This window comes from Acromyrmex echinatior, chromosome 15 (genome assembly GCF_024713525.1).
Source record: "Acromyrmex echinatior isolate Ae372 chromosome 15, ASM2471352v2, whole genome shotgun sequence".
In the NCBI taxonomy this organism is placed as follows: domain Eukaryota; kingdom Metazoa; phylum Arthropoda; class Insecta; order Hymenoptera; family Formicidae; genus Acromyrmex; species Acromyrmex echinatior.
The window spans coordinates 4,096,128-4,113,273 of record NC_141866.1 but is presented as its reverse complement, the minus strand read 5'-3'; the positions used below and the strand labels follow the sequence as shown (position 1 = coordinate 4,113,273).

The 17,146-nt window shown below is 36.2% G+C and overlaps 1 protein-coding gene across 5 annotated transcripts in view; it reads left to right on the top strand.

Moving 5' to 3' along the window:
- Positions 1-17,146, top strand: part of Ddr (discoidin domain-containing receptor 2) — a 312,832-nt gene that overhangs the window by 171,084 nt on the left and 124,602 nt on the right. For all 5 annotated transcript variants that reach the window (XM_087413785.1, XM_087413783.1, XM_087413781.1 and 2 more), the window contains 4 exons: positions 8,872-9,019; positions 11,201-11,380; positions 15,851-15,990; positions 16,700-16,907. In XM_087413785.1, the coding sequence (XP_087269911.1) occupies positions 8,872-9,019; positions 11,201-11,380; positions 15,851-15,990; positions 16,700-16,907 (676 nt within the window). The remainder of the gene's footprint in view (positions 1-8,871; positions 9,020-11,200; positions 11,381-15,850; positions 15,991-16,699; positions 16,908-17,146) is intronic.

The window sequence follows — 17,146 nt, the reverse complement described above, 5'->3', positions numbered from 1 at the left end:
CAAAAAGCGAATAACAGTGTATCACGTAATGGTACGCGCATCTGATATTGTCTAATTATCGTATAATCTTTATAAAAATTTAAAGACCAAAACTGTATGATTTGTGTCTGCAGATATAATCTGCAACAATTATTCGTACTTGTACGATTGCGCGAACGTAGGACAATAAACACGATGAATATTACAGAAAGTCTGAAATATAGAAACATGATATATTTTTACATTCGCCAAACTGACGCGTGCAACGAACCAGTTACATTTTTACACCGAAAAAAGCGGGCGACGGTCACCGGCTGCGACGTTACTCCAATAACGGAACAAAAATAAAGAGCGCGTGTGTGCGAGAGGGAGATTATGACTCGCTTCTTATGAGGTGCACGCGAATTAAGCCGGACAGGCCGGGCTCATCTAAATTCACGAAACGCTGGAGAGTAGCCGGACCTCGGGCTGCTAGATGCAACCTGATGGAAACGGAGCGAAATACAGCATCCAGCCAGCTAGCGCCTCTCCCTTTTACGTTCGGACGGCCGCTGTCGTGCCTGCGGCGGGACAATTGCCAACGGTGGACGTGTTTCATTAACGCCGACACACCGGCACGGACGAGGCTTTGTGAGAGAGGTACACCCACGGTAACTCGTATACGTCTTCCCTGTAATACGAGCAGTCCTCGCTGCGGCTCTTGAACATACCTACCTGTCGCGAGAGAGCTAAATGAATTTGTTTATTCTTTCACGCTAGAATTATATTCTTTCTCACATTTTTTCATCTTTGTGTTATTCGGTTTACCTTTTATAGAAATTACATTTTTGGTACTTTTTAGGATTGAAACAGTGCCAATATTCCGTTTTTAAATTCTGTTTTTAAATTAACTGTACAAAGCCCGAAATTAAACAAACTTTTTAATTTGTAGATTGTTCCTTACATAAGAACAGTTATTAATCTTTTTTAAATTTTAAAAGAATACAAAAAATAATTTTTGAAGAATAATATTCTATCTTCAAAAAATAATAATCTAAAAAAATGTTCTAAATTTACTTTTACAAATTATATATTTTTTTCTATTATATCGCGAATTAGGTAACGCTCTGTATACTCGAGCTTTTTGGATTTCAGCGAAATGTTGATGACGCGTGCAAGAAACAAGACTCGGCAGTTTCTCTCAACGATAATATTCCCAGAGATACACGATAAATCCTATACATAAGATTTATTGCATAGTAGAATTCTACATCCGCATTGCTATGCGAAATATATTCCTGCATTGTATGTATGTATGTATGTATATATATATATATATATATATATATATATATATATATATATATATATATATATAAATTTTAAAACGTATACAGGTAAAATTATTGAAAACTTAATCATTTGTAACATTTACAATGTAAATCCTTGCAATATGAAGAAATTTACAAAATCATATTTAATCGACTAATTTATTATATAAAAAAATAGTTGCTTAAATTAATTTATTTATTTAACTGAATAATTAACTTAAATTTTTTAATATTTAAAAAATAATTGAGAAATACTGTTATTTATAACTTTTATAAAAAATGTAATAATATTTAAATAACCATCCGTTGTGTTGTGTTTCTGCCTCTTGAATGTCTTCGATCCTTGCGCAGTTCCATAGTCGACTTCTTGAGCAATTCAAGACGCGGGATACCAGAAAGTGAACTAAGGCGTGAACACCGAAAACGTTTTTCCATTTCTTTTAGTCTGGCATGTTGGATGATGACACACCCCCTGACGTAATCGACAAGTCGTCACTGCTGTTTGACTTGGTGACAGTTCACTTAAGTCCACAAGTATCGGCGGTAATTTCCATCGAAATTTCAATCTCGTTTATCCGCAAAGTAACTTCCCTGAACGGCCGGTTCGTTGCAGTCATGCTAACTCTCCCTTCCCACCCGATCGTGTTCGCCGCCCTTTCGCCCTCTCTTCACCCTCTCGTCCATCGTTCGGTCGACCAACGCGGCGGCGTCACGACGTATCGAATTTTAATCAATCACCGACAGGGACAGCCAATTCCAGAGCCAATTAACATATTCATTCCGCGGCACCCGGCACCCCTTTTTTTTACCAATTTCAGCGAAATTCAAATTGCAATATGGCGAGCACCATTACGAAATACTGTTTAGTTCCCCAGTCATTACGTGGTGGTCATTACCGTGGTATTCGCGCACGGTAAAATTGCTTGGATGTACAATATTAAAAAATAAACGAAAAAAAAAAGAAATAGTTAAGAACCGTCCTTTATTAGTATAACCACCAGCTGAACCAATGACGCAGCGAATTTTGATATCACTACGTTATTACATTAAAATTTTTACAGAGAACAATTTCAGCGGAACAAACGAGCGGAACTTATTCTGTAAATAATGTCTTGGACCTAATAAATTTTAAGACGAACTTTAAACAATTCGTGTTTACAGCTACGTAATTATACTGCATCAAATTTAAACATATTATGGCGTAGGAACTGTAGGAAATAGCAGCATTGTGTAATTTATTATTTGGTCACGTGTACGTTTGAAATCCAAACTTTAGTAATTCTATCTGAAAACGAAAAGTTTGATTCTTAACGTTGTCAGTAGTGAAAGTCCGTCCCTAGTCAGACAAATCAAGGAGAAAAACCGTTCAAGCGAACAGCCACCGTTTTTTAAAAAAATCAACCATATTCCTCAAACAGAAAGAAAATGCCGTTTGGTTGTTTCAGTTCGATAGAATTAAAGAATACGATTACACGAAAAGAAAGCTCTTACATGTATACATATCTATCTGGTTCGCTTCTCTTTCCCATTTTTCATGGAAATTCAATAATCGATAGCCATAGATGGAAGGTCGCCATAAAACTGCTCTTAATCCGCGCAGGTATGGCATAAATATGTGCAGATAAAACATATATTCTCCACCATGTGGACATATGCACATCGGTTCTATCTAGTATCGATGGATTATGGATTATCGGTGCATACAGTCGTACGCGGACATGCTATTAGCGGATTACCGCATGAATCGGCGACAATTTTCCACGGTTACATTGTACGTATTCTCCTTCTCTTTATACAGCACCAATCTTTTTTCCTCTGTCCCTCTCTCTTTACTAGCCTCGTTAGAAATCCGGTCTCGATAGAAGAGCGTTTCAATCCGGATGAGAGCACTCAGACTAGTGCACGAAAAGGGTCGAGTCTCCTTCTTCTTATTATTTAGGAGGTTTGTTTCCTCGATTTTATACTGGTTGAAGCATTCGCTTACACGAGAGAGAGAGAGAGAGAGAAGAAGAAGAGAAAGAGAAATTGGCTCTGCCAATTTTGTTCACTCATGGACGGATTAGTCCCCAGTTCCTCGGTTGTGTACAATGTTACCGTAATTGTGCCTACATAATTTGTACACTATGTGTAGTAATGTTAATTTTATTAGACCATTTCCACTAAATCGTATTTTAGTAGTGCAGTCAGAATAACACGCTTAGTAGAGAAGATCCTATTTTAATTGACATTAAATTAATTAGCATTAACCTGCAGGGAAGGGTTCCTTCCTGCTTAAATTAGGGATGTTACAATTAAACACTTGTTCGTTAGTAGAGTATTAGAGAATCTAATGTCAGCTACAGACAGATTAGAATGCGGGGCATGCGTCGTCGCAATGTTGCAAGTCATAGTAATTCTATATAGTTAATGAGACTTCCAGCGGTTACTGAAAGAAAATTTATCTAATAATTCAAGCATCTATCTGATCTAATCAGATTGATTGCAAATAAAAACCCACGTTTCAACATTACGAAGAAAATCAATATGCGGAACAATAGCAATGACGTCGTATATTGATATTAATGAAGCGGCACAAAATACGATTCTTTGGTGTAGAATTAAAGGCGTTAAAATGAAACAGTCTTCATTAGAGGAATACAGAAAGCCTGGTTTCGGCCGCAAACAGATTAGAGGCGGTCTCCTTTCTACGAGGGCGCCCTGGGGAAGTAATTGCCTACACGTCGGACGAACGGAAATAGGACACGCGGCGTAAGCCCGTTTCGCTTTTTCACCTCCGCAAAACGATCCATCTGCCCGAGTTACCTGCCTTCGACCTTCTAACCTCGGCAAGCTAATGAAAGCCATCTTAAGTTAGTATCATTGATTCTATTAATAGTAATTCTATGTCAATTTTCAAGATCAATGATATGTAATGTATTAAGATTGAAAGTAACATGATGTAATTACAAATACAATATATCCCAATTATGTATAAAAAGTTATGTATTATTTAAGATAAATAGATAAAATTATTGTAATATTACTTTTCGAAAACTTGAAATATAATAATATAATTGACATTTCTGTTATTTTACCAGAGCAATTTTTCTAATAGAGAAGATTGTGACGATTTGCGTGGAATGATTACGACGCATGTTAAAAACTACGTAAATGGAAAAATTCTCATTTATGTGGGAAATTATACTTTTAAGGGATTGTTGGTCGCAAAGTATACCTATAATTGTTTTAAAGTGGTACGGTCGGGTTTAAAACAGAGCAATCACAAGCGGTTTAAGGCAAGGTGGCCATAAATGCGCAAGTGTAACATAACTTTCCTTCTTTCGTTGTCTTGCACCGAAATACGTTCGATCGACCCACTAATCTTCTCAGGTTCTCTCCTGAGAACCATTTCTTTGTGCTTATAATGGAAGGAGATTTCAGGATAAGGTGCGAGACTTTTTATTACTGAAGCGAAACGAGGTCGACTGTCCTGCGATATAAACGAAATCAATAACATTAATTGTACGAATAAAAAAAAACACTATTAAAATCCATCCATGTAGTGTATCGTAATATGATGCGAATTTTAACGCTGAAATGTACTAAAATTAAAAAGCACTACGCGTGGAATTTAATATACATATATGTATAATCGTAACGGCGTGAAATCCTATAAAATTCCTACATCAGCCGTTAACATTTTTTACAGCTGTCACTTCACAATCGCATTATTCGGTATTACGAATGAAGTACTTTTGGGGTTTCGACAATAAGCGTCACAATACCGCGCAATTTTTATCTTCGATTATATGTAATAATCGCCATATGTGAACAAAATCGCAACAGTTATTAAAAACGTATTTTGATATGGTCAGCAATATTTTCGCGAAAAATACAAAAATCATTTTCCACGATAAACAAGCAAATAAAGAAAATTTTTAACAGTGCCATTTTTAACTCAATTTATACAGAAAATATGCAACTTAAGATATATTTTTATCTATTATTTTAAAATTATTTTAGTGACTAATGACAACTAAAAGTTAAAAACTGTATCATTATATAATATAGAAGGAAATATAGAAGAAAATATAGAAGTATATAATATAGAAATATATAAAAGGAAGTAGAGTGTGATATCAATAGAGACTATATAGATATACTATTCATACATTCCTCAATTATTCATTGATATATTATCAGAAATGTCACTTAGATATGGTGATGTCTATAATCGAAACTATTCTCAGCTTCGTGCCGACAAATTATAGACTCTGGCAAAGCGTTCAGGAGGAGATTCTACTTGCCGCTAGCGTAGACATCAATTTTATGTGTCGGTGAGACGATATCGTAGAAGCGTCTCTTACCCCGTGGCGGTCCTTATATATAGGTGTATTAATTATTCCTATCGCGTAGACCCTGGTCTGGCTTGTATTCCAGCACGTTACAGTTGCAGTTGTAATGCATCCGCGGTCGGTCGTTTCGAGACGGCCGATATAGCGGAAACTCCACTCTACCGTTGCGGCCCACCGTTGAAGAGGCACGTTCCATTTGCGTGCCGTTTACAACTCGTGGGCCATTTACAGCTGCAAACTTTCTATATCATCTATGAACGTATTAATCTCACAATTTTACTAATATTAAGTATTGCTCATTTGATAGTGCTTGTAAGAATAAAATTTAGATAAATTTAAATTAATTTTAAAAGTTCTATTTTATTTTCTGATTTATATATATTCTATTTTTATTATGTTTGTGTTTTACATAATACTTCCATTAATCTGTAATCTTTGCCCTATTCTTCAATAAAAAAAGAACGCAAGCTGCATATATAAAAATAAATAAAGGAAGAATAAATAATTACAAAATCGCAATACGAGTGTGTATATATATATATATATATATATACACATATATGAAATATTCTATTATATTCTATAACTCTAAAACGAAACTCTACTAGCTCGGATATCCTGAATTTCGACCTTTGCTCTACTATGCAACTATGGACATCAGATACTGTACTTTATACGATTAACGCGAAATAACAGATTCCTGGTTAGAAATTCTAATCGCGGCACCGCCAGTAACACAAATCAAAGCAAAGGCCAATGGTCGCTGATGTCCAGCTCGAGCCACGGTCCGTTTCTGTGTATAGAGCATATTAGCGTTTGTGTCATATCTACTCCGCTTGTGCACGGTGTTTAGACCGCACTCGGTTTTCGGTACAGAGAGAGAGAGAGAGAGAGAGAGAGAGAGAGAGAGAGAGAGAGAGAAAGAGAGAGACATGACTAGTATCGCGCGAATATTCATATTTCAACGCAGAGCTCGTTGCTCTCCGGGATGACGACGGTCAGCGTGTTTGGACGATCCAACGTGTCATGTTCGCTCTCTACACGATTCTATAATCTATACAGAAATACAGATTATTTTGTACTAACGTGAATGATAGACAATACATTGATATATATATATATTGGTACAGGAGTTATTATTTCATTTATATCATGTCTCTATATTTAAAAAAAAATTTGACAATTATTTTATTATTTGATAAAGCAAAGTTTCAGCTTTTCTAAATTTGTTTTTTAAATTGCGGTTTGATGATTTTAATAGAGTTATAAGCAATCAAAGTCAAAATATTTTTTTTATTTAATCTATGATAATTCAGTAACAACAAATTTTAGAAACATATTTAAGAAATGATTTTATAAGAAAAACTAAGCTTTCACGTTGGAAAGTCAAAAATTTTCGCAAGTTTTTTTAGGGGCACGTGATAGGCAAAGTGAGAAGAAAATTTCGCGTTTCGTAGTTTTTTACATGCAAAAATTACCAAACTCACACAAACTCACATGGGGACCTTTTGAAAGTAAAGATTTTAAACTTTAAAACCTTTTTTTTTTTAATTTAAATTTTGTTTATTTTAACGAAGTTACAGCTGTTTGAATTTTAAAGTTCGTAGTGCTATGTATTTCTGTTTTAACCTAATATATTGCAGAGCATAAAAAAATAAGGTGTTAGCAATCTTTTCAAGCAGAAGCATCATATGAAATTTAGTATAAATGATCGTTAGAACAGTTATCAAGTTCAATCTATTCTGTCTATTTTATAAAGTACGATGTAAAAACAAATATATTAATTTGTCTAGATCAATCTTCTGATTAGCTGAGTTTAAAAAACCTTTGTTGTAGTCGTCAATCTCTTAACACAGGGAAGGGAAAAAAATCAGATAATTCTGTAAGACAAATATTAATGATGATTGATGAAATGATATATTATCATATAGACAATATCTCCTTTATAGTTCACAACTATGTTATTTAATAATATTATCCATTCGTTGCGCATATTATCATTATAGAGGTTGCTGAGATAAGCTTGTAATTACAGATAAAATTTTACGACGCGAATATAACGGGAGATGAGAACCGCTAATCCGTCCAAATGCTCAGAATGCAAAACAGAACAGGATACAGACATAGCTACTGAATTACATAGCTCCAAGCGAACATGGATGCAGATACAGTATATTATTATCCCTAACATGTCTATCAGTACACGTGCTAATATACGTATGTCGAATTTAAGACCTTGTTTCTCAAACAACCTGGTCGATCCTATCGACGAGCTTGATGTGATCCTCGGACGCGCCCTGACGTTCGTATTTCAATGTTAATCTCATGTTCGTCGATGGCGACGACCTATATATATGTACGTCTCTGCGACGCGATACGACATGCAGGATGCGAATGTGTATACGGCGCAGAGAGAAGAGAGGAAAGGGAGGCCTGTGCTTCCAGGCTAGATTTAACGCTTGCATTTACATTTAGAGGAGGTTCACGACGAACGATTGTTTACTAATCGGATCCGGAAAATGGCGCTTCCGGCCCGTGAGATTCGTTCTTAGCAGTAAACATGTTCCAATGAATATCGGACAGCCTTATCCCTAAACGCAACCTTTACGCGTTGCATATGTTCTCATGCATCGTCATGAACAAATCACAGACAATATCTTTCTTTAAATTCAACTTACAACACCGAACTAAAGACATTATTTTGACATGTCTCAAACCGTATGTGAAATTAAAAAATTACATTTTTTTTTAAACTAACAGTAGAGTAGATTTTGAAAAAAAAACGCTACTGTTAAAGTATTCGAAAATATACGTAGTCCGTGTAGCGATAGAATTAAAACCGTGTTTTTTTTTTCAATACCATCTTTTGGAAAATTGTATAGTATAAAAAATTCGCGATACTCTGAATAATAAACTAAAAAAAAATACGTACAGTGTGTAAAAAACAGGTTTTGTACCAGATGCTATGAAATGCGCGCTTGTTGTTTTCCTGCTTTTCAACCGGAATAGAAATATCTGGGTGTGACTAAAGTTAACTATTTCATCGTGCGTCTCCATTGTGTATACATGATAACATAAAAACCCCTCGTTTCAGCAAAAATATCATATGTAACAGTGATACAAATTGTTGAATACAAATTGCAGCTTTTCTCGGTAACGTTACCATATTTTTCTTGTCTTCTCTTTATCGTGACCATTTTTGTCTATATACGGCGTATTAACAATTGCGTTGTTCCTTTTTGTTGCAGCTTTTGGTGGGCAATAACAATCCATATTCGGAGGAGGAACAAATCTTCGATCCAGCTATAATCGCAACAAAAATCCGTTTTATCCCTTACACCTCTCATATGCGCACAGTATGTATGCGCGTAGAGCTTTACGGCTGTTCATGGACAGGTGAGTGAAATATGTGGACATAGTCCTTTTTATCACGTTTCCTCCCATCATCTATTCATTTGCAAGCTTGTTGTTCACTTCGCTTGCAGGCGAGGAAAATATATTTGAATCAATATATTTTAACTCATAATGTTTGTCATATATTTTTGATTGCAATTTTAACTGTTTGAAAATAAATGAAAAAATATTACGGCCCGATCTGAAAAAATTTTACCACTAACACGCTGCACGCAAACTGGTGATGCAATATATAAAATTATTCGAAATGTAAAAAGATATAATTTGATATTTTTTTATAAAATTAGAATCGTTACTCTTTCGTGTTAACAGCTACCGTAACAAATGAATTATTTCACGCTATATATAAGTAAAATCAATTATATGTGATTTCATCAACACCTGCACTACCATAACACTTATGAAAATAAAATTGAAAACGAGCGATAGAAATCCCTTTGGAATCGCTTGCGTGTCATCATGCATTTTATATTTTACATTGGTTTCGTAGTCGACTTTCCCAGAACTACTTGACGAGAGACTGCAATTGTCACAACCTCAACAGTAACTTAGATTTGTACTTTAGTCTAGTGGTTGAAACCAGAATAGATGGTATATCAAAAAAGAACACAACGGAAATTTTTATACAATACCAGAATTCAACAGATACAGATTTAGCCGTAAAGTTCAAGATCTTTATTTTCGTCTTTGTTCACGAAACTTCAAACGATAAGAAAACCTTACATATGTATATTTATATCTTTTTAATTTTTTCTTTTTGTTATTCTTTTCATTGTACTCAGATCATTAGGCTTTATACTGTTCTTTTTTAATCTATGTAGCACTCGTAATATATCGTTGAGGCGCTTTAGAGGATTCAATCCTGGAGCACGTAATAAATAATAATATCTATCTTAATAATATTATCAGTATTATTTAACATCATTTATTTTATGAAGACATATGATGAATTGAAACGCACGTAATTAATTCGCGTTTTGTTCGCCACGAGATTTTGAACTTGAATTTTCGTCAACCTTCGCTGACTATCTGACAAGACGCCGATGTAACGTGTCAGTCTCTCCTGAATCTGAGATTAACATAGATTTACGATCACCGTGGGCCGTGAGCCACAGCTGCGTCTACATTAATCCAACCACGACGAACTATGCGGCAGCCGCTAACTGTGCCATCCACATAGCCCCGACCATCGTTATATCGTTTAAACGCACAATTACAGCGGCTGCCAATAATATTGACTTGCAAAATAAATTGTGACTTACGAATGGCATTAGCAAACGTTCAGGCCATTACCAAGTAAGGACCGTAACCATGCAAATGACAAAAGGAAGATATATAGAGGAGAGAAGACGTAGAATTATGTTCTACAATTATCGTAATGAGATACTTTTTACATTTGACAAAGGCTTTATCGTTATTGTTACCGACTGTAACAAAACTACAAAATGGTTATAATAAATACAATAAACAAATAGATGGTTACAATCGATACTATATTATTTCCGGCCTCATCGATGAAAAAGCTGTGCAAATGGAATTGATTTTTCATTCTATCAGTGTTTTAATCAAAACGATCTTTTTCAACTATTTCACGTAAACATTGCAAAATGTACTAGTATGTAGAAGTATATATCTCGTACACATATTTCATACTGAAATTTGTGAAAACAATTTACCATTTGAACGCCATTGAATGGAAAAATACTCGATTGGTATGAGGAAGCGACGCGACATTTCCCTCCCAAGTACCAAACCGTGTAACTCATTCGTGCTTATTGACGCCTGACAGTCTCGGAGTACATTTTTGCTCTGACATAAGTCGCTTACTTCGTCGCATTTTTAACGAAAACTGTGCGATACGTTGCGGAACGAAAGAGAGCTCGACGTCGTGATCGGTGAGATCCGCATCACAGCACGAAGTTCTAGTCTAGTTATTGCGTGACAGCGCTTTAGATCGATCCCGGTAATCCTCAGTGCACCGAGATTAAAAATGTTGACCCTCGTTACTTCTTCCCGACGACGTGCGCTTTACCCGTAACCGTCCGCAATCTTATCACGTACTGTCGGGAGAAAACGTTCACGGCCCGACCACGTAGCAACGTGATGATGCATAGTTCAGAAGCTTATATATTCTTTATATCCGGCTTCTCCTTATTCTTCCAGAGGGTCTCGTTTCGTATTCCATGCCCCAAGGAATCAAGAGGGGTTCCGAGGTTGACCTTTCCGACAGGACGTACGACGGCCGCGAAGAAGCGGGTTACCTCTCCGGGGGACTTGGTCAACTTGTCGACGGGCAAAAGGGTCCCGACAACTTCAGATTGGACGTCAGCGGTAACGGAAAGGGTAAGGCACGGGACTGCTTCGTGTTGGAATGAGATTAGCGCCGGCGCTAGATCGTGTCTAGATTAGCGTGATAGAGCCGTCTCCGCGAGATATCCTGCCCGCCAACTGTCTAGTCTTCTTAATCTATCGGTATCTCACGCTATCTTACTCGTTAATTTCTTTCTCCGGGCTAAATAGCGGCTCGCGGCCCCGTAATTCCTGTTGTAATTTTGCAACGTGGACTTACACGCGCCTCTTCGAGCGATTACGCTCTTGTTTCAGAACGCTTTACACACTATTAATGCACATGCGGTGGAATAAGAAAGTAATGAAATAAGAGCGTGCACAAAGCGTATCTTGAATAATGTTAAAACACTGCATCAGTATCCTGTACGTAGTTGTTATGTATAAAATGCATTCCTCGTAGCGCAGCACATATAATTTCAAATATGTGAATGCGCGACGAGAATTCTGTTAAAATATCTTGGATAGCTTCCGCTTTAGAACGAACATATTCGCTTCGTTATTTCATGAATTTTCAATTTACACGTATTTTATTCGCTTGATTTTATGTATCAAAAGCACACATTACTTTGCCAATATTCCTTCTTTTTTATGGATGCTTACCTTCTGGACGATTTGTTCGGTACATTTGATCAATCCGAAATGTATGTTTTTTTTTTATTTTTATTTAATGAAGCAATGATTAATGCGCGTGATACCGACTGGAACTAATTCATCGCGTGTGGTATCAATAGCACCTATTCTACAGATATCCATGAATTTTATTCAGGAAATCGAATGACCGTCGAAATTTAATTGAGAAGGATGTGTTCGTGTACGGAAACGGTTTTTCGAACGATTGATCAAGCGCAATATTCGTCGTCGCCTATGCGAGATGCGTCCGTTTTCGAAGCGTGTACGCCAGAATGAAAATGAAATTTTCCCGTCTACTCCAGGTGTGTGTAGGTGTGTAAACGAGAAAGTCGAAAGGGTCAGCAGAGTCTAGAAAAGCCGAGAGGGCCAGTGGAAGAGCTTGGGCTTCGGAGCCAAACGTGTTTCACAGCGCCCGCTCGAATCTGTTCCAATTTACATTTATATTGAACCGCGAGCTAGGCTGCAACCAGTCGGTGCTGTTTACTCGCCTTCTGGATACATTTGTGTCTTTCCATTTATACCACGAGACACCCTCCACCGCTGCTGCTACACTTGGATACACCGTCGTGCTTCCGCCTTCTTAAACTTTTAAACCTAGCAAAACTGCGTACAACTTCTCCCGACTCTCTTTAAACCAGGAAATGCCGTCGTCCGATATTCCTGCAGTCGAAACAAATTTTTCACTCGAGATCGATATTTGCACCGGCACCTTCATTCGAAAGTTTTTAAAAACACTTCAAAAATATTATACGCAAGAGAGAATTCGCAAACAGCGAAAAAAGAAGAAAATTATAAAATATGTATGAAGTTATTTATTAGGATATATTCATATGTATATATATATATGTATATAAATCATATTTTTAGAGTATAATCAAAATTTGTGAAAAGCGATCAACAACGCGCGCGATTTATGATTTTATGAGATATTATTCTCGGAATATCATAACAAAAACTTTCTGCGGAAAACTTACGTACTATAATTAACTATATCGATTAAAACATCATAACGTTCTCGTAACAAACTTCTGCCTCGTTTAATAAAGTATCAGTGAAACGTTTGTGACAGTTGACAACTCGTGTCCTTATTTTTGGTTTACGAGCATTGTATGTTCGTAACTATACAGTCTTTCCCGAAACGCTTTAAAGGAGAAAATCATCAACCAACGAAGGTGTTGGTAAGATATATATTCGCCCAGCGTGGTTATCTTACGATCCTCGTGAAGGTTCAGAATTGATGGTAGATAGCGGCCGAAGGCGGCGACGACAGGAAACTGGAAACTATTTACTCGAGGGACGATATTAAGGGAGGAAGGGGGTTGTATGAAAGCGGATAGGTCAGGGCGATATAACGCCACCGCGCGGACCCGGTATATTGTTGAAAACGGAAGGGACGATCGCAGTAGTTGTTGCACAGGAATCCAAACACAAAGTCGCGTGCGGGCACACAATGCAAACTGCGTGATTGAAATTCTCGTAAGTTTTAATATACTCTAAGATTCTTATGTCGCTACGGCGAACCCACGATTCCCTTCCGACGATGTCAAAGTGCAGAAACGACGACACCGGATTCAGAACTAGAAGATCTCTTTTATTTTTTCTTTCCATCTCTCGTTTCTTTTTCAGAGATTTCATGGAGAAGAAAAGGAATGATTTTAAAAAATTACAGAAATATTTTTCTAAAGTAATATTATAGAATTTAGGATCTATTAGTTTACATACATTTTATAAATACCAAACAAAAACAGAGAAATATAAAAACGAAGGAATATTTAAAGAATGTACTGTTAAATAAATACAGCGAGGTATTTTTATTTTTCTTGCATTTTGATTGATACAAAACATGTATATTTATTAAAAATCAGATTTAAAAAATCAAAATATTAATGAAATTTAATATTAAATATTAAATATCTAAAATTTCATCAAATATTCAAAAATATTAATCATATCGCAGTACATTTTTTCGTAAAAATATGGTTTCAAAACTTGTTTTTCGTTATTAATTCTGGTAAGTATAGCATGAGCCATGTTTGTACGTAGACATTTAAATGGAAAAATGCGGTGGAGCTAGAGATTTCGGAGCGAATGTTGAAAGTAACAGGAGCGTTTCTGAGAAATGCATAACACGCCGTGCCGGCCAGGCTTTAGGATTATTGCAGTCCATTTTCAATCCGCATATTCCCGCGGGACACGTGTGTTTCCACATGTACTCATATAGTGGGATCTAATGGCGAGACTCTCGCGCAATAACCTGCCATGGCCGCTCCATAGCTCGAAACTCTTCCGTATCGCATACCACGCTTCTCGCGCTGCTATACACCAAGCGAAACATTTCCGAGAGAAATGAAGCGAGAGGAATAGAAAGCACGAAAACAAACTTGAAACGTAATTAACGTTTCGAGAAAGCATACGAGTCCCACGTGAAAGCTTAACTTGCGAATCTGAAACGGGTAATTTAAATTCTATTAAGCGAACCCTCTTGTACGATTTCTGGCAGCGTTATATAACAAGAAACGTCTTTAAATCTTAAGAAAACTGCGAAGGTCACGTGCTTGCAAATTATTTAAGTTACCGAGTTACCTATATTAAATTATCTTCGTTGTAAAACGGCAGCACAGCATGGTACTTCCCCAAAGACTTTAAGTTATACAAAACTTCTTTTAGTATTACCTCATTGAAAATCAGTTTTTATTAGATTTTTGTGAAAAAATAAAATCTTTCACTTCTGCTCTTTTCTCTGGTTAGTATTTTGTGTGATTTATTTAACTCTAATTGGAATTTAAACATTAACAAGTTGTAACTTTTTAGAATTGGTATCATATTTCTCATTATATATGTATTTGATGCATGATATATATGACATGTATTTACCATAGGAATGTTAGATATTTGTTTTTCATGCATATGTTTTCCGTTTACGCTACATTCAAATAAATTCGATGTCACGCACGAATTGTCCACTATTCGCGTTACAGATTTTATTGTCTTGTTTATAGGTGCGTGCACCGCACCTATAAATGGTTTACCGTATCATACAACCCGCAACATAAAACTTTTTTTTTAAATTCAAATATCGGAACTTTCCTACGTGACATATATAGATTACAATTTTTATTGGATATGTTCCCTCTATGAAGCGTAAAAGATGAATTTAATATATAGCACACACACAACCTTCAATTATTGTTAAATATCAAAAAGCGTAGCACAAATTTAACGTATAAAAATTACGTATATATTAATATACACATGCTGGAATGAATTTTTCACTAGTAAATTGATTTTAATGGATCTTTTTAAAGAGAGATTTGAATAGCCGAAAGAGTTCGTCTTCTCATTATAAATTCAGTAGTAATTCTCAACATTTTATTAACTTAAAATCAAGCGCGTTATAAACTTGTTTTCAGTATATGCATTGAAAAAATTGTTCTAAATTTTAATACATATTTCTTTAAATAATAATAAGTAAATTTTTTACTTTCAGTAAATAAATATTTACTCAATAAAAAATATGATAATTAAATTAATGTACCAAATAAACACAAGTACATTTAATAAATATTTACTTAGAACTATATTACTACTTAAATAAATATTTACTAAATTCAGTACTTTCTTTAGTGTGATTAAACTTAAAGATTAAAGGTTATTGAGAGATTCATCAATTCATGAATTTCTTGACAACTTTTAATCCTATATTGTGAAAACAGATTATAATCGTATTATATAATTTTAACTAACGACAAGGAGGAGGCACAACTCCAGATTTTTTTCAAGATTCTCCAAAACTCTGAAGTATTATAATGAATAATTCGTTTGTATGTATTCAAGGATACGAATGGGTCGGATGGAGAAACGACACACCCAACATGCTTGGACGTCCGGTGGAAATAACTTTCGAGTTCGACTACTCGAGGAACTTCACTGCCATACATCTACACATGAACAATTACTTCACGAAGGACGTGCAGGTATCGCCATTCGCGCTGTTACCGGTATTATTTCGGAAGTTACGAGCTCTAGGAACTACCGTAAATTTCACGATCACATCTTTGCCGATGCTTCCGTGCTTTTACGCGGTTTTAAAAACATTTTCCTTACGATTTACAGTGCGATTTTTGCAGCGCCGTCTGTTCGCTTAATACCTTCATCGATAGCGAATTTCTAAATGTCTCTCGCTGAATTATTTTCATCTGCGCGGCTTATCTCTCTAAAAACGAGCATGCATTTCCCTTGCTGTATAACAATACTTCATATATGTCCGTATATATGACCTTACGAACGATAGAAACATTGTCGAAGCTAAGAAACAATACAATCATGCATGATTATTTCCCTCATTCGGGCATCATCCAATCCCTTGATTCCATTCCCGTAAAGTAAGATAACCGTTCTAAATTAGGAAGGACAGTCCCAAATTTTATCTTTTCGTCTCGCTTCACAACGCATTCCAAATTTTGTCCCAAATTAAAGACACGATTATGATGTATCCTTTTTTAAAAGATTTTTTAAATATAATAATATAATATTGTTTCATTACAAAACAATTATAAAAAATGTTTATCTATTAAAATTCAATTACAACACATTGAATTTTTGTTATATATATCCCTTTTTCCTTTTTTAAAAAGTTGGTCACCTTCCCGTTAACCGCTCACATATCGCATAATGTCTTCGCAGGTTTTCTCGTACGCGAAGGTCTATCTCGGCACAGGTGGCAACCAGTTTACCGGCGAACCTGTCCATTTCTCTTACATACCCGATCAAGTTCTCGAACAGGCGCGCGAGGTTACCATAAAGCTGCATTCGCGCGCCGGCCGCTTCCTAAAATTGCAGCTCTACTTCGCCGCGCGGTGGATCATGCTCAGCGAGGTAATCTTCGAATCAGGTAAGAGAAAGATCGATTCACCGTCTCCTCCCTCCTGCCATCCCACGCGCGGGTCGAAATTTATCTCCTGGGTGTTACTCTTTCGATAACACTCGCGCGCGTTTCTCGCGTCGCGTCTCGGAACGACCGAGAGTAATGGCGAAGCTAAAACATTGTCTGGCGGTACGCCTTTTACCCCGTGGTTCTCTCGCATTTATAGACGCACTTTTAGTTAAACGGAAAATCAAAGTAGGCGGTCC